Below are 18,353 nucleotides of genomic sequence, written 5' to 3'. Positions count from 1 at the left end.
TGCTGTGAAAATATTTAGAAACATTTATCACTTTTCTTGTTTCAGAAATGTAATGATGTACTTACTAACTGAAAAACTTTGCTGTGTGCGCAGGATTCCCTCAATCTGACCACATCGGAAAAAGCCACGGCAGGAGGAAAAGGATTGACAGGAGACGATGAAGAAGAGGAGGATGACATGTTTGAGACTGAGTTCAGACAGTACAAGCGCACCTACTACATGACGAAGATGGGCGTGGATGTGGTTTCTGAGTGAGTGTTTAGAGACGTAAAGACAGTACACAGGAGTAAAAAACAGACTACTGGAGACACTTTGATTAGTGCTGATCATGTCATACACTTATAATGTACAAGGCTTTGCACAGATTTGCAAAAAACACAACAACTTTGTGTTTTATATGTTCAAACAAGAGGTAGAGCTGGCTTAAGTGGTCACGTAGACTTTCAAGTAGAGGCAACTAGTTTTCAACCAGACCGTGTTGCACTTGCGCATACTAAGAAGGAAATAATGCAATATGCAAATCTCACCTCATCTTTCTCAGTATTTAACTCAAAAAAATGGGGGTGGATTTTCACTCCTGTCCCATCCCACTCCCACAGAAAAAAATCCTGTCCTGCCCCTCTCCCACCCCGCTCTCATTGAAAACGACTTCCACTCCTGTATCGCTCCCAGTTTTTCCCCTTCTTTTAATTTTTAGGCAATACATTGAATTTGATTTGAGTTTCTCCCCATACTTCTTTAGATTACCATGGGCTTCTGGGAAGTGTAGTTCTTTTTCACTTGGGTTAGAGTGTAGGCTTATTGAAAATAAACTACAAATAGTGGCTTATGTCACACATTATACTTTATCTTCCTGATTAGTTCGCACTCCCCTCTGCTCCTGTCAACTTTTTATCCTGTACCGCCCCAATCCCGTGATCAATAGTAAAGTTTACTCCCATCCTGAAAAAATGGCTGCCTCTAATTTGCAGTAATTTCCAAAGAGGCAGGTTTTTAGAAACTCACCTTTAGAAAGACAGAAAGAAGCTTAAGATGAAAAAAAAATAGTTGAAGTCAAACATACATTTGTTGAAATAATATTTGTGTTTTTACATCATTTACTGCTACACACATATCCACATGGGGCCCTGATTTGTGAATCTGTTTTTGTACTTTCAGTGAGTTCCTTGCCACGCAGGCCAAGTGCTATGTGGAAGGTATCCAGTGGATCCTTCACTACTATTACCATGGGGTTCAGTCCTGGAGCTGGTGAGAGCTTCTTTTCTCATATCAATCTCTCAAAGATCCTTATCACTGCTAATTCTAGTCTGCTGAAAATGGTATCCTGAATGACTTGAAACAGCAGGCTGTAACCTTTTCATTGTTGGGTTTCCCTCCCATCTACTCTCTTCAGTCTTTATATTTGTGTTTATTCCTCAGGTACTACCCCTACCACTACGCCCCCTTCCTGTCTGACATCAGGAATGTTTCAGAGTTGAAGTTGACCTTTGACCTGGAGAAACCCTTCATGCCCTTCCAGCAGCTGTTGGCAGTCCTGCCTGCAGCTAGCATGGGGCTGCTCCCAGAGAGTTACAGGGTAACATTGACATGTAAACATAAATATATCCTGAAGTGTATACAACACAGGCTTATCATGACCTGAGTGCAGCAAATTTTTTCACATATAGCAAAACATTTTAGATGATTAGAAGTGGTAAATATGAGAGGTGTTACAGGATGTCAACCTTGAAATATCATTGTTTCGACGTTTCAGCACCTAATGACCAGTGAAACTTCCCCCATCATTGAGTACTACCCCCTCGACTTCAAAACGGACCTGAATGGAAAGCAGCAGGAGTGGGAGGCTGTGGTTCTTATTCCCTTCATAGATGAGGTACACACACACACACACACACACACACACACACACACACACACACACACACACACACACACATAAATATAAATACAATGAGTCCACAACTCTGTGAACAATCCACACTCACTAACAGTTTCTGTGTGTGTGTGTTTTGTGTTCACTGAACAGCGGTGCCTACTAGCAGCCATGGAGCCCTACAACGACAAACTGACCAAAGCAGAGAAGGCCAGGAACTGTCACACTGAGTGTGCCGTCTACTCACATGACCCTGAGATTGACTTCACGTACAGTTCCAACCTGCCACAGCTGTTCCCAGACATTGTACACTGCCGTGTTAGGTACATGCCAGACTCACACACTCACACACTCACATATCTGACACATACATAGCTCTGATACTAATAATACCTGAACCTTGTTAGTCTGTTTTGAATGAGCTCTCAGTATTTCAGTCTCCTGCTCCCTCTATGATTCAAGAACACAGAGAGGAATATTAAAGTATATGTTATTAAATGAGAGAATGGTTACATTAACATTTTTTTGCCTGACCCACAAAGAAAGTATAACTCACAGGTGCCATTACTGATTGAATCTCTAAAGTAAATCTGTTTTACATTTAAACATTACCATCTGCTGTTGGAAAAAGGTGAAATAAAGGTTGAGTGGGCAGTTTTGGATCTGTGATGTTTTTAATTTGTAGTAGCTTGTCCAAGACTTTGCACTGCAGTACAGAGATTTATATATGTTAATATTTTTACACACAGTAATGTATAAAGAAAAAAAACAGTCCAGCTGTTAATTTAAGTAATACTTTTTCTCTGATGAAGGAAATCAAACATCCCGATGGACGCCTGGCATGTCTCGATGAACCACCGCAGCAGACCTGTTGACCGTTCAGCTCTGTACTTCTGTGGTTTCCCAACGCTTCAACACATTAAGCACAAGGTGTGTGTAAATGTGTGTGTATGGGTCTTTTTTGGGGGGATATTATTTTTGAGAGACTTCAAACACAAAACGCTTCTCCAAATTTCTTTATTTCCTGTAAGTGGTTTTGAACATGCAGATCGTTTTTATTACGATATCAAGCAGTAGAACTTGAATGACAGTTGCAGATATTTGTCATTGGCTAACTTTATTTCTCTGTCTGCCTCTCTCTTGTCCATGGGCTGCCTCACTCGTAGTTTTACAAGAAAAAGAGTGGAGTTGTCGTGTTCCAGCAGAGCAGCAGAGGAGAGAACATGATGCTGGAGATTCTCGCCAACAAGGATGAAGATCCGGTGAGTTAAGGCTTTAAAAGGAGCAAACACCAACCAGTGTGAGTGCACAGATAGGGGTGGAAACATGTCAAATTTTACTTTACTTCTCCATGCTTTGACTTATATTTGTTTTATGATGCTGCTGTATTATGTAGAAACTCTCAAGTTTTTATGAACAAAGACTTAAATTAAAAAAGAAGATTCGGCCACCCTTAATGAAGTTGAACTTTGGTTCCACTAGTTATGAACAGATTCCAGCGATGAAACAGTCAGTTTTTGTTTGTTCTTATCTTATTAATTCTTTCCATTTTCTGTGTCTCCTACCTCTTCAGGTGTGTGATGATGTTGCAGCTCAGGTCTTGGGGAAATCCGTGTTTGTCAACTGGCCACATCTGGAGGAGGCACGAATCATTGCGGTGTCAGATGGAGACGTCAAGTAAGAATAAACGCTGGGCCTTTTAAGTCAGTACAGTACAAATATAGATAATTTTGTGATAAGAAAAGATTAGGGCGCGTTAATTAGATTAATTAATTACAATGCAAATTAACACGTTATAAAAAATAACGCAGATTAATCTGGATCCAAAACCTGCGGGGGGTTCAAAGACACACTTATTTTCAAATGTCTGGCATTTACAAACAGTTTGTCCTACCTCGGAAAGCGGTGTTCTTGTCAGATTTTCAAATTTCCGACGGTCCCTGAATGTATCACACCTGACGTCAGCAACATGATTTAGACCGGGGCGAAGCGAGAGTGGGTCCACATCTTGTGTATTCACACGTCCTTTTTGAAAATCTGCAGAAAATCAACCGTTTGCTCTAGCTCAATTCTGTAAAAAACAGATAATTCTACACTCTTTACTGCAGTAAACAAGCCCTGAATGATTGATATATGTTCTGTATTTAAATCTTAAGAATTCTTTGAAAAGTTCCCTTCCATCTTCCTTGTGTCATGTTTCAGCTTGGGGCTGCTCTGCACCAATGAGCAACAGTTTGTGTGTTCAGAACATGTTTAACTGAAAATACTTCACTTTTCTTTGATCCAAGACTTAAATTAAGTGTTTTGTACATAGTTCCTCAGAGTTTTTAGCCTTTAGCCCTGGTTCTCCTGACCTCATAGAAGTATAGAAGTTCATATTGCAGTGAAAATTGAGTCCACATTGAGTAAAAATGTGAACAGAAGCAAAAAACGTCCTAAAAATCAAATCAGCTTATCTTAGGTGCAGGACTGTGTAGATTTTGTAAAGATAGAACCACAACACTTTTTTCATGTGTTCCTTGTTCCCCAGGGTACCTAAAAATGTGTTGTATATATTCCCACCTTATTTTAAAATGTTTTTTTAATGTCTTTTAATGTAATTTTAATGTCCTGGAATTCAAATTCTTTGTTTTGGGACCTTACGCAGATATGAGATTAAAATGTGATTAATTAGATTAATTAATTACAAATCCTGTAATTAATTAGATTAATTTTTTTAATCCCCTGACAGCACTAGAAAAGATACAACACTATGTGTATCGTTCTGGTAAATATATAAATGTGTCTGTACAACTAGGGTTACCAAGCTCTGTGTTATGTCAGGATTTGGCGCCCCCTTTGGTTAGCCAAGGTTTATTTTTCAGTGTGCAGAATGTGTATTCTTGTTCACAGGTGATATATTTTTTTCTGCAGATTTTCTCTTGAGGAACCTCCAGGTGTCCAGAAAGTGTACGACAGACCCTCCACACCACCTCCCACCAAAGTCACCTGTCTGTCTGATAAGGAGCAGAAGGACTGGGTTAAGGATGTCCAGGGAATCACTGAACAGTAAGAATCAAGGGACAGCAAATCACACAAGTGGGGTTTTCAACATTTATACTTGAGTATAATGTTGGGAAATAATACTTGTGCTGGTTTTATGTTTTAGTCTGAAAGTGATCTTTTTATTTCTTTATTAACATATGTTTTATATTTTAAGAGATCTTAAGGAGCTTTCACACCAGTGTTGCCATCACCTCAGCATTGGACGTAGCTATAGGCCCGCAATTTTTTTTTTTCTTTCCAGCAAATCAAACGTACACCCCCAGTTAGGGTTGCCAACTTTGAGGCAGAGAAATACGGGACACTCTCCGGGGGTGGGGGTACTGCTGTTAGCTTATAGTTATGTCATTTATTGTGACATCATTATCTCCTAACCATCTCCATCCAATCAAACATCAGCTTACAAGCTACACATCACATCTAGGCTACCGGTTCGACAACTGGTTTGGTTTTATGTATTTTGTCCTGCCCTTCAAAGCAGAAGAATATTAAGTTTTAAGACTGGAACCCCCACTTCTACCAAACTGAGGCAGTTTTTCACTGCCAGTGGGGCGTTTCAACCTCCTTGTTCCAAGGGAAGCCACGTCTCCTCCTGGCTAGTCTCAGTTTCTTGACACTAGAGGTGGGCGATACCAGGAATATTGGTATCGATTTGATGCCAAGTAAATACAGGGCCAGTGTCGCCGATACCGATACTTTTTGATATTTAAGGTTGATGTATCAAACTGCTTTTTGGCATTTTGGTGATTTTTTTCTTTTGAATATGTTGTTAAAACCCAGGACAGATTTGAGCAAAGTGTAAAGGTGACTACAAAGTACTTGAGTGTCACATTAAACATTTATGTTCAGAAACAACACAACAGTAACAAAACTGATTTTCCCCAAAGCATTGATGTGTGGACTTATTTTCTTAAGAAAATAAAGTGCAAAAAGTTATCACTTTAAGGTAAAACTAAAACAAAATCTTTTTTGAGGTACAGAGTTGAAGACAAGAATACTAAAAATAATCAAAAGTTCTCCCATTATTGCACTCATTTTTTAAATAATAAAGTATGAAGAAGTATCACACTAAACAAATGTTGTAAAAATTTTCGAACTTCTTTTTTTTTTGTAGAACTGTTTATTGAAAAAAATACAAAAATCAAGGAACATTTTTTTTTACTTTAGTGCATTTCTGTTTCTTCTTAAATTGATGAAGTGAAAATTTGTCACTTGAGAAGAAATAAAAACAAAATCTGTTTTGAGGTAGAGAGCTAAGAAACTAAAACACGAAAATAAATTGAAATACCAGTCAGTGCATGCATGAGAAAAATCAAAGTTGAGTATCGATCTTTTTACACTGGTATCATTTGATATCAATACCAATGTTGGTATCGATATTATTGATACTTTGATCGATCTGCCCACCTCTACTTGACACTACAGTTTCCCTCGACGCAGTGTGGCCAGTAAACATGACATTTGTTTGCCTGCAATGCCATGCTGTGAGGACTACCCTACATTGGTGTTTGTTTTGGTCTGTGAATAGTAATATTGTGTGAAAATATCCGAGGGAAAACTTGTACTAAGAGTTATTGTATTATCTAAATCAGAACAAAGCAAATAAGCCATCAGTGTGAAAGCACCCCCATGCCATTCAAATGCCATCCGTTCTGTCTTGAAAATATGTTCAATAAAATGAGTTGTGCTTGATTAATTAATTAATTTTCTTTATCTCTTGTAGTTACTTGAAGAGGAAAGGCATCACAGTGAACGAGACAGCGGTGGTTTTGTACGGCCAGCTGCTGACAGGAAGGAAATATGTCCCTAAAGCTGACGGCGTGGTGGAGCTGGAGAAGCAGTGGGCCAAGCAGGTCCTGCCTTTTGCCAACCAGACCGTCGTTACGGTATGCTCCACACACACACCAAAGCAGTATATGCAAATAAAAACCACCTTTGACCAGTAAGACTCCACCAGTGCAGCATGCAAACAAAAGCAGCTGATTACACTTATAGAAAGACCTGAGAATCCGTTACTGGGGTTTTCATGCTAAGCTTTGGTGTTTTTCAGCAGGACCATGAGGATACAGGATGACCAGTCTGAGTTGAGGAGAAGCTCAAACACATTAATCCCTGAAATAAATCTTGATATGGCAGCAATATTTGTCTCTAAGTCAGTGTTGTATAAAATGCTGTTATAATATGTTTTTGTTTTTTTGTGTGGAAATCAGAGTTTAAGATGTTAACTTTTTTTTTCATGATGCTGATTAAAAAAAAAATACTGAAACATCAATAATGCAGATAAAATTATTGTAAACTAAGACTTCAGGTTGACTGTTGTTTTGCTGAGTTGACATCCTTTAATGTTTTGTTTTAGCTAAAAGAAAGCCAGTTAAGTGTCTGATTAAAAAAAAGAAGTTCTCATTAGGCCATTATTTGTCAATTAATTGTTCTACATAACATGAACTCTTCATACCATTAACATTACCATCTTTAAATTATTGTTTCAAAAGTATTCCATCTTGTTTTAATCTTCTCAGGACATCAAGGCCTTTTACTCTTCTCTGACCTGCTTTAAGAGCTTAGATGAGCTCTTTCCTCCAGCCACCACTGTCTTCATGGTGGGAAACCCGTACTACGGAGCCATGGGGGAAGTATGTGAGCTCTTCCACATGTAATATGGACTCCCTGTTCACACACAGAGAATACCCTTTCCTTACTCTGCCTATCCCTCACTCAACAGGTGCAGGATTCGAGTGATGTCATTAAAGACGGTCGAATACGAGTGGTCTTCAATGTTCCCCATGAACCACAGCTAGAGCCCTTGATCCAGAACCAGCACGTAAGAGACACACACACAAACACACTCACAAAGGCTTTAACTGAGCAGAAATATTATTTCTCTATGTTTACTTACTACACATTTTGCTCACTTGTACCACGGCGTGTGTTCGTGCTCTTTAGAAGTACTGTGTGAAGTACAGTCCAGGTTACGTTCTGGCGTCTCGTCTCGGCATTACAAGCTACCTCGTTTCCCGCTTCTCTGGAAGCATCTTCATCGGCCGAGGCTCCAAGAAGAAGTAAGTGTTTGGTCCCTCTTAAAAAAAATGTTATAAGCTGTTAGAAACTGTGTCTACGTTTACATGCAGTAATCAACCCTTTCATATTCTGAATATTAGCTCTAACCCAGTTGCCCACAGCCATGTAAACACCAATAACCCTTTTGAAAAAAATGCAATATGCCTATTTCTGGTTTTTAAAAACCAGAAAATCCCCCCTGGGTTCCTCCTTTTCTAACCCGAATATTTGGTCATGTATCAGGAAATCCCCATCCAAAGGAACATTCATTGGTGTTCTGCACATGTTCTGTTCACAAGGAATCTTGGTCTTATGAGTACAGTAAGTCTGCTGTGCTGCTTCTGTTGTTGTTGTTGCTGCTGTTGCTATGGATACAAGAAGACAACGCGGAAATGATGTTCTTTGTGCGATTAAAAGATGTTGCCCATGCGTACACATACACATGACCTTTACCCAAATATTGACTGCATGTAAACGTAGCCAGTCTGCTTATGTTCTTTTCGTTTATCTATTTTCTGAAATAAAAATGTTGGGATCATCCTTTATAAATCTTGTATTACATTATATTATATAAAAAAAACCTCAATTTCCTCTCTGCGCAGTCCTTGTGGAGAGCAAAAAGCCAACGTGGGCCTGAATCTGAAGTTCAACAAGAAGAACGAGGAGGTTCCTGGATACACTAAGAAAACTGAAAAGGAGTGGCTGTACTCTGCTGCTGTGGAGGAACTTCTGGCTGAATACCTGGACAGGTGTGTGTCACCACAGGAGCCCAGCCCTCTTTCTTTATCCCCACCAGACCTGTCGTTTTAAATCATGTTTGATGGTTTCACAGGTTTTCTGAAGTCTTCAACACGGTGTCCAGAAACAGTCATGATGATGTTTTCTATGAAGACGACATCTGGCCAGGACTGGAGGAGAATGGGTAACATGCATCCCAGAATGCATTTTTCTCTGTGGACCTTTTCAGCTCTCAGTTGGGGCCTCTGAGGTCTTCATTTGTTCTTTTAATGTTTTCTATATTAATTCATAACCTCTCACACTGATGAACCCTCCACAGGGCAGAGAAGGTCGCTGAAATCACAGCATGGCTGAAAGGTCATCCAGTGAGCTCCGTCAGCAGAGCGTCATGTGACCTTCAGGTACTGGACTCAGCCATTGTGGAGAGGATCGAGGAGGCAGTGGAGAAAGCAAAGGTGAGTCTGACACATGTAACCTCACGCTGCAGCCCAACATCTGGGCTCATCTTATACACATCTCAGTCAATCAGCCTCACTCTCACAATTCTCTCCTCAGGTGAAAAAGAGCAGCAAGAAGGTCCGTGTGACCGTCAAGCCTCATCTCCTCTTCAGGGTGAGAACATTTGGCTTGTTTCAGATTATTATGATCAATGCTTTAGAGTTTCTTTACCAAGCTTCGTAAGCACATGAAGAAATATCTGAAGAGAAACTAGAACTTAAAGATTAGATCAAATTTAAAGAGCACATAGTTTGCTTATATTTTTGAAAATTGGCAATGAATGAATAAGCTTCACTAAAAATCATTTTAAATGTATTGAGTAATTAATAAAAACACAATTGAAAAACCACAGTGTTGATCATAGTTAGCCAGTATCCAGCAACTTTACCCACTTTCATTTGCTGTAATTTCTCTCTCTTAACCACCATGACACACAGTATTATCTAATAGCAAAACATGCACAGAGAAAACAGCTATTATTTTTTTTCTGTCAATTTTAAAAGAATTAAATAAAAAGAAAGATGAACTCCAACTTCTGCCCTAGAATAAACGGGGACAAAAGCTCATTTCTGATCTGACAGAAGAAGATTAGCAACCACTGAGGGAATCTTTCAGTGCAGCAAAATCACATTGTGAACTGTCTCAAAGTCCACAATGTAATCAATGATTTAATAACTTTATATAAACTTCAATTTAATCTTTTTTGGCTATAGCAGTCATGTTTTGTGTTGTTTAAAGATGGTTGTTTGTCTGAAATGTTAACGGTTGAAGTGAAACTCTGCAAAAACAGGTGTTGAAGCAAGTGTCACAAGAATAATAATAAATGAATAATAATCAGGCTTAACATAAGCCACATTCACCTGAAAATTCCAGAAAAAATGTCTCATTCGAAGATATTAAAGACAAAAATGGAGCCTGAGTTGCTCGTAAAAAATTAAACAATCTGCCAATGGAATAAGAAAAAAGTACTTCTTTAGTGTTATAAAATAACACATTTTTCAAATTTAAATATACTTGATAAGCTCATTTTTCTGACTCGATTGACAGATATTTTTTAAGCATTTCAGGCATCTTTTTTTCATATTTTTTGATAATATATTTCTGCACTTGTCAGGTGAATGTTTAACCTCAAGTGAAATATTTAGTGGAAAAAGTCTTTCCAGTTTTATTTGTTACTAAAAACACTGTGTAGGCTTTTTATTGAATTTTATTGGACTGGTTATTTTTTTAACCCAGTCGTTATCTTTTGATTATTTCAGCCACAAAAAAAATGATATCAGAGTATTTTGGAAATTGTTGGAGTCACTTTTAAGCTTGAAAACCCTCCTGAATTCTTACTCCATGTCGTCTTGCTTGAATGATTAGCTTCTTGTTTTCCTCATGTGACTGTTATAGATATGTTAGGGTTTTAAATATATTTATAAATACTGATCATGTGAATGTTCATGTGTAGCCTCTGGAGCAGCAGCAGGGCGTGGTGCCGGACCCAGATGCAGAGTATCGTCTGTTCGACAGAGTCGTCAACACGAGGGAAGGCTTCTCTGTCCCACTGGGACTCAGAGGAACGATTATCGGCATTCAAGGAGGTCAGGACAAACTGATTTTCTTCTCTAAGTTCATTTTGTCATGACAATCTGAAGCTGCATGCACAGAATAAAACATTTATAAGCTCACACTTCAGTCGTTCTATGTTTCTGTCTTCAGCGGACCGTGAGGCAGAAGTTCTCTATGAAGTGCTGTTTGATGAAGAATTTGCTGGAGGTCTCAACATCCGGTAAAGTCAAAGTTGACGTCTCAGTTTCACATACTCTGATACTTTCATATATAAAGAACAGTTAAACCACTTAAAACTACCCCCCCCCCCCCCCCCCCCCCCCCCCCCCCGTGATTTCTGACTGGTCATGTGACTGTTTTGCTTGCTGTGTCGTCAGGTGTGCATCACCACGAGGTTACCGCCTCCCTCCCTGCGCTCTCATCAACCTTTCTCATGGAGCCCGAGTTGATCCTGCGTCCCACAAACTCACTGCTGTTGTCAAACCTCAGCCGGCTGCAGCTGCAAACTTCAACTCACAGCGTCAGCTAGGCGGACTGAACCACTCCCCGAGGTCCCCCTTCATACCCACACAGGTGAGAGCGATGATTCTTATTCTGTCTCAAGGACTCACCGTGCTGTCTTAGTTTTTCTTGACCATGAATCTTCTTCTGTCTCCACTTCATATCTGCAGCATAACAACAAACAGAGCACGGGGAAAGCAGCCGCCCAGGGCAACAGGAACTCCCCGTCTCAGGGTCTGGTTCAGAAGCAGCAGGGGAAGGTTTGTGCTGACTCGCGTGTGACTTTTCTCAAAACAACAAACCCTTTGAACAGTGAGCACCTTACATTTCTCTCTTCCATCCAGAACAAAGAGGAGTACAGTAACGTTTGGCAGTCTCTGCAGACCTCTGGCCCTCCTCAAAAACCACCAGCTCACTGGCAAAATAACGTAAGTCTTTCTTTTTGATGAGTACAATTTTTCTTTCCAATTTTTTTGTATTGTCATTTATTTAAGTTTTTTTTTTCTTAAGTTCCTGGCGTAGTTATCAGTTATGGTGTGGTTCAAGAAGTTATTTAACTAAATGTGGAAACTTGTGAGCTTCTCCATGATTTAGTCATTTCTGTTTTTTTGTATCTATGTTTTTCGTTGGCTTGAAATATAAAGGTTTACATCTCAGTTGCTTAATAATTCAAACCTGTCTCTAAAAAGATCAGCCAGCCTCACTACTCATCTTTCATGTCAGAATTCAGTTATGCATTAAAGATCCAAATTGTGCATCACTTAAAGTGCATGTACTGTAATTGCTGGAGTTGTTCCTGACTGATTGAACACAGCTGACTGATGCAAATGAAAGCTTCATGCCAAATGTTTCACAGAGATGAATTTTGAACTTTTCTGAATGAGTTTTAACGTATGTAATGTACACCCCAATAATCTCCTATTAAGTCAAAAGTGTAAAGGCCAAAAATGCAACTTTGACATTTTGTAAATCAGAAATTCAGGATGATCTGTATGTTATCTGTTACGTCTTGTTTCTTGCAACAAGGTTAAAAACAAATTTATTTTCCAACACAGAAAGGACAGACCCAACAGGCAAACAACCAGCAGCCAAACAAAGCAGTAAGTACACATAAAAACACACATGTAAACATCCTCATACTCTGTTTTTGTCTGCACTAAAATTACACACATTTTTTGTGTGGTATCATCCACAACCAAAATTTATACACCACACAGAAGAAAACACAATGTCTTTACAATAATATAAATTAGTGATGCAAAATAGAGTAATGGAATAAAACAAGTGTAGCTCTGTTTGGGCCGGCGCCTCATCTCTGTTGGAAAAGCACAAAAACAACAAAAAATCAATCGAGATATGTCTGACAAGTGAACAGTTTGTTCTTGAATTTAATCTTAAAAAAAAAAAAGAAATTAGGACGTGAAATTAGTGGAAGGATTTGACCAACATTGATGAAGTATCTAAAAACTGCATAAAATATTAATTTATGTACTTAGAATGACTAGTTTATATTTATGCAGTATTATGATGTCAATAGGAGAGGTAAAATAATAAATTATATTCTATTACATTTTATGTTTCATAAACCTAAAAAATCTCTGAAAGGAGCTGTTTATTGTATATCTTAAATAAAAAAGGGGAGCTGACTGGATCATAATTTATTAACATTTAATTAACTAAAACTGGAGAAGGCATTAGTATTAAATACATTATACTTTTTCCTATTTCTTTTTGATTCATAAATATAAGTTTTATCACTTATAAAGCAATCTGATGTTTTGGGTTTTTTTTATCTCTTTTTTTATTAACTGACTAGTTTGCTCTAATCTGACTTTTAACTTTTTGTAAGTTTTTTTTGTTTTGTTTTTTGTCTTTTCATTGACATGTTTGAAAAAAACAAGAACATTACAATTTCATTCAGTTATTGCTGAGTCTTACTGGTCTGCTGCAGTCAGTGCTCCCAAAACTGGTTCATGAGAGAATGATCTTTGAGTCAGTGTTGGGATCATGGGCTTCAAAAGGAAAGAAGTGAAGACTGGCGTGTGCAGTCTTATCCAACAAAAGAGCTTCTGCAGCTTTAGAAATAGAAAAAGTTTGAATGAGATCTGATTAAAATGTGTCAGAAAACTGTTAATGTTTGAGGCTGTGTGGCTGCAGAACTACACGAGTTACACTCCATGTGTATCCTGGATGAATTAAACCCAGTAGGCAATGTGTTCCAGGTGAAAAGCTTTGATGGAGACTCTCTGGAGGAACAGTATTTATAAAGAGGATCTGGAAGCAGGCGTTTTTGTTTTACAATATGTTTTTACTGAGCTGTCTGTTCTGTGTTCAGGCTCCAGCAGGTGGCATCAGACTATTGAAGAAAAATGAAGACGTCAGCTCTCTTTTCCCCTCAAAGAACACTGCAAACAAGGTGATTGTGCATACAGGCACACACTTACACGATAAGACAGTAAATTTCCTCTTTTTAACTTCTGTGGTCAGATTGTTTACATTCTAATTGTTTTGGCTGCGATGTTTGTGTCAGCTAATCTCTCTGCACTTCTGCTCCTCCTCTGGCCCTTCAAACTTTTCTCTCAATCAGACGTCAACAGAGTTCGAGGACTTGATAGCTAACCTCAGAATCTCTGCTGGAGACCAGCAAACTCCACCCCCTCCTGCTCCTCAGCAACCACCGACCAGCCAACCAGATGGCCCGTTGTCTCCACAGTCCTTCGCCATGGTGAGTATGAGAGGCAGAGGTTAATCTTAAAGTCCTGAAGCAAGAAAGAAATACCTCTACTGTAAATAAATGAACCAAATTACCTGAGAAAAGGATCACAGCCGTAGAACCAGTGGCCACCTTCAGAAAAGTGAAGCTGATATATTTTTCTTCATCTTTCTTTTTTTGTGTGTTTATTGCAGAAGGGAACTCTGATGCTGAAGGAGATGCTAAAGATTGATGGAACTGGAGCAGGAAGTCCTGACATCCAGGAAATGTCGAATGCTCCTGCTGGTCATCAGCAAAACAGGAGGAGATCCTCCAAAAAATTAGGTGCCAAACAGACCACTACACCAGCGATTCTCACACCAATCATGCTTTGGTCATCACTCGAAAAAGTGGAAAGCGTCACACTATTTCTCTGTACAACAAAAATAGTGTATTTGTTTTAATCCTTCTTGTTTATTCTCCTTCAGCAGCGAACATGAATAACCCACATGGTGACGGACCAGTCCTAGCTCCCCCCTCCTCCGCTAACCTCTCCAATGCCATGCTGACCAGTAAGGTATCAGAGCTGGCGTGTGTGTGTGTGGGCTTAGGGATGGCACCACCTGAGTTCAGCTTCATTGGAAACAGACAGGTAACCTGAGTTGTGTTCAAGTGTCTCCTGTATATGTAAGATTACAACACCTCTAAAGCCTGGCTCACACTACAGGATTCTCGCCCCGATTTAACCCCGATTCGGTCTTCCCGACAATCAGGGAAGAAGTCTGGTCGGGGACTAAAATCGGCCCCGACGTTTGGGCAAGATTATCTTCTAGTGTGAGCGGTTGACAGATGAATCTTTAGCCCCACGATCATCTCACAGACTCGTCGAAGCCGCCCCGATAATTTTCAAACATGTTTGATATTTATCCGGATGATTAGGCTACAACATTTATTCTCACTGAGGATGACAACAGACAATTAGAAAGAGCCCCAGAGACCGGACAACAACAAACGCAGGCTCAAAGTGAAACTGAAAGGCTCTGGGTCAGCTGACTGTGCGCTCCACTGGCCCACTCGAGCCAGTTCGATAATGCCTTTAAAAATAACACATAACCACGCCATTTTCATACAGTAGCAAACTGTTGTTTTATCAGTGATCGGTGTGAGATCATGCCATTATTGGCTGATACAGCAACAGTTTCACCTCTGTCTCTCTGCGTGCGCGTAATGGATGAAAGGCACCGCGACAGCTCCGCTTCTCTCTCCTCCTGTCCCACCAGTGCTCTAAAAACCTCAGATCAAACAACTGAGCACATGTGGTGCATCACTCTCTCTGGTCATATAATCTTGGTGAAATCCAGTATGTGCTGGTCAGTATTTTCAAATCTTGTAGTTAGTGCGTGCTTAAGATTTAAGAGAAGATGATCTGTGAAGATTCGCCTTATGTGTGAGATACAACCAGATTACAGAATCATTTAAGATTTTTAAAATCCTGTAGTGTGAGCCAGGCTTTACTCAACTTTCTGTGTGAGCAAGTGTTTTTTTCTTTAGTGCAAACATTACTGACCTCATCCTGTGTCTCCTATCAGGGTCTCGTGGTGTGTCAGGTGAAGCTGTCCAATGGCCTGATGGTCCACGGTCCACAGTGCCAATCAGAAAACGATGCCAAGGAGAAAGCTGCCTTCTTTGCCCTCCAAAGACTGGTACAATACACACAAACACAAACACACATACATGACTTAGTTTTACATGTATGTTACGTAAACAACACAGCAGTAACAGTGTTTTGTCTGTGTCCTTGTCCTTATTCGTAGAACTCAGTGGGATCAGGCTTCCCCCTCCCGCCTCCTCTGTTTCCAGGAGTGAATCAGATACGACCTCCACCTTTAGGAGCCATGCCTCCTGTTTTCAACCAGACAGGTTCGTCCTCTTATAAATTTAATGCCTCACATTGTTAGTTTCTTTGTACGCTCTGTAACAGCTCCTTACAGTGTTTGGTCTCAGTCGAGGTTAATTCCACCATCCCTCCTTTCCCCTCAGGTGGTTTGCTGTTACCTCCTCAGGGTTATGGTCATGCTCCCATGTGGGGGATGCCGCTGCCTCCTCACCATCCAAACCAACCTTTCTTCGGAGGAGCAGGCACGTTTCCTGGAGCCGTCCACCCACAGGCAGCACCATCTCTGCCCATTGGCTCTCACAACCAGTTCATACCTCTACAGGTAAGAGTAATCACATGAGTTAGAGCTGGTGAGGACAGACACAGCTGCACTAGTATTGAACCTCTGTTGCAAATTAGTTTTAATAGCAAAATGTATGGATTTACCAGCTGCATTCAAAAACCAAGTCAAACAAGAACAGTTTAATAACCTGCTACAGCTCATTCTTAAGAGTGTTTTCCCTCATTTCAACAAAAATGCAACCTCTCATGATTACTGCAGTCTCACAGATTTCTATTCCTTATAAGAGGACAAATCAGGTGTTGTTTTTACCACATCTGATGCAACTGATCAAAGGCTTCATTAGTAACATCAGGTGTGCGTGAAAGGATCACACAGGTATTTGTTGATTGGTGACATGTAACTGTATTTTAAAAACATGGCAAAATCTAGGCAATAGTCCAGAAAGTCAAACAAGGGAATTGGTACAAAATGAAGTCAGAGATACTAAAATTTCCTTGGGATAGTTAGGAGTATGATGTAAAGTGACATAGCAGAGGCTACACTACCTGAAAGTGGCAGAAAGGGGGCGCTATCAACTACTGCCACAAGATTCCTGAAGGAGAATCTACAGAAGACCTGCAGCAATACTAAGTGGTTGCAGGCTTCAGTTTGCAAGGTGGTGCACCATCAAATGCTAATAGCCTAAAGTAGGATCTCAGATTTAAAGTATTTCCAGGATCGAGCTTTGAAAACATTTACTATCAGTTGTTGATGAATTGTTCATAGTTTTTTACTTCAGAACAAAATCAAATGTTTTTGCCCCATAAAATAGATTTTTCACACCATCACAATACATAAAGCTAACAGTGTTAAGAAGCTACAGATCATACTGAGGTGTGTTTCAAACAATGAATATGAACATGTAGAGCAGGCTTATAAAAATAATTTTTGCGTACATATCGTCATACAGAGCAATACTCAAACTACTGGATGTGGATTTGCTGCAATAAGAGAACTGAACTGAAAATATGTCTCACAGTGACTCAGTCTCCAATTTTCTGCCTTGTGATGCCTCAAATACACCAGATACGTCTGCAGTGCAACGGACTTGACTGCGTTTGTCAGCTCACACCGGCTGCAGTCCCAACAAGTTGCATGACAGACCGAGGAGTTCCCCCGCTTCTCACTCCATTGATAAGTCTCTCTCTACTCAAGTTGTAAAACCTCAAACCTGTTGACTCCTGGTCTGGCTCTGCTCACTATGTCCGTTAGTCATTGTAGTCAAGCTTAATACAAACTGATTTTGACACGGTTTGTTTTATTTTGAAAGTCACAGGGTGTTTTTAGGTAGTTTCCGGTCACAACTTCCTGTCCAGCTCAATCTTCCTTGTGCTGAATTTATTCAACAAAGCTCTGCGTCTGTCAACAATAGGATGGCTGCATATAACCTGCCACATGACGGACCAGCCACGCAGACGCACTGCAACAGAATGGATCCAGTATAAGTTGACACATCGGGTTTAATGGAAACCTTTCTGATCTGTTTGCTGTGACCGAACAGAGACGCACTGCAGACAAATCTGGTGTATTTCAGCCGTTAAACATCTTGAGGTTACTAAGCATGTCAAAGTGTTCAGGTGGTAGTTAGGTGAAAAAACTGTCATAGTCACTCTGATTGAAGAGAACACGCACTCAGGCTGATGTTGCTGGTCTGCAGACAGACTAGCGTTCTAGCACAGCAGCGACTGTTAGCTTTGTGTCTAAAAGTTGGGGAATTTCCTGCGTAAAGTTCTCAACTTTTCCATCCATGGGGTTGTTGGCAGATGTTGATACTAAAAGATTCATGATCATTTCTTAAAACCCATTTTTCAATGGTCTAATTTCAAGACACACCACTATTGACCAACAAACATTAAAAAACTTGGCTCCAATATAAAAAAATGAACAAGCCATAGCAGTTTTTGGCCCCCAGATCACCAGTTTGTCTGTGGGAGGATACGTTAAAATGAACCCCCTGCCTGCAGTGAAGCATGGCGGTAACTTAGTGATGCTCTGGGGAAGCTTTGCTTCTTCTGGCACTGGAAGAATCTGTAGAGGGAAAGATGGATCCAATCAAGTTTGAGGAAATCACAGGAGAGCGAGGAAACTGTTTTTTTTTTAGACTGCAATCATTTAAAGACGAAAGACGAAATCTGAGAAAACAGCTGTTGAGCTGTTGAATTTGTTTTCATTTTATATG

The 18,353-nt window shown here is 39.9% G+C and overlaps 1 protein-coding gene across 3 annotated transcripts in view; it reads left to right on the top strand.

The window, feature by feature from the left end:
• The window catches only part of xrn1 (5'-3' exoribonuclease 1), a 30,682-nt gene that overhangs the window by 9,112 nt on the left and 3,217 nt on the right, over positions 1–18,353 (top strand). Inside the window, exons 11-40 of one of the 3 annotated variants that reach the window (XM_074688470.1) lie at positions 94–251; positions 1,159–1,248; positions 1,420–1,576; positions 1,754–1,873; positions 2,027–2,196; positions 2,686–2,803; positions 3,040–3,135; positions 3,447–3,550; positions 4,787–4,921; positions 6,639–6,801; positions 7,435–7,548; positions 7,638–7,736; positions 7,859–7,974; positions 8,575–8,721; positions 8,805–8,894; positions 9,030–9,165; positions 9,266–9,322; positions 10,662–10,794; positions 10,913–10,982; positions 11,140–11,335; positions 11,434–11,523; positions 11,608–11,691; positions 12,319–12,363; positions 13,599–13,679; positions 13,851–13,988; positions 14,171–14,300; positions 14,447–14,607; positions 15,545–15,658; positions 15,770–15,875; positions 15,996–16,174. In XM_074688470.1, the coding sequence (XP_074544571.1) occupies positions 94–251; positions 1,159–1,248; positions 1,420–1,576; positions 1,754–1,873; positions 2,027–2,196; positions 2,686–2,803; positions 3,040–3,135; positions 3,447–3,550; positions 4,787–4,921; positions 6,639–6,801; positions 7,435–7,548; positions 7,638–7,736; positions 7,859–7,974; positions 8,575–8,721; positions 8,805–8,894; positions 9,030–9,165; positions 9,266–9,322; positions 10,662–10,794; positions 10,913–10,982; positions 11,140–11,335; positions 11,434–11,523; positions 11,608–11,691; positions 12,319–12,363; positions 13,599–13,679; positions 13,851–13,988; positions 14,171–14,300; positions 14,447–14,607; positions 15,545–15,658; positions 15,770–15,875; positions 15,996–16,174 (3,597 nt within the window). Of the gene's footprint in view, positions 1–93; positions 252–1,158; positions 1,249–1,419; positions 1,577–1,753; positions 1,874–2,026; positions 2,197–2,685; positions 2,804–3,039; positions 3,136–3,446; positions 3,551–4,786; positions 4,922–6,638; positions 6,802–7,434; positions 7,549–7,637; positions 7,737–7,858; positions 7,975–8,574; positions 8,722–8,804; positions 8,895–9,029; positions 9,166–9,265; positions 9,323–10,661; positions 10,795–10,912; positions 10,983–11,139; positions 11,336–11,433; positions 11,524–11,607; positions 11,692–12,318; positions 12,364–13,598; positions 13,680–13,850; positions 13,989–14,170; positions 14,301–14,443; positions 14,608–15,544; positions 15,659–15,769; positions 15,876–15,995; positions 16,175–18,353 lie in introns of all 3 variants that reach the window. The other 2 variants (XM_074688469.1, XM_074688471.1) reach the window with 2 other exon arrangements.

This window comes from Halichoeres trimaculatus, unplaced genomic scaffold (genome assembly GCF_033239565.1).
Source record: "Halichoeres trimaculatus isolate MK-OKI-2021-1 unplaced genomic scaffold, fHalTri1.1 fHalTri1_scaffold_15, whole genome shotgun sequence".
NCBI lineage: Eukaryota > Metazoa > Chordata > Actinopteri > Labriformes > Labridae > Halichoeres > Halichoeres trimaculatus.
Note: the sequence above shows the minus strand (reverse complement) of the source record. Positions and strands in the feature narration are given on the sequence as shown.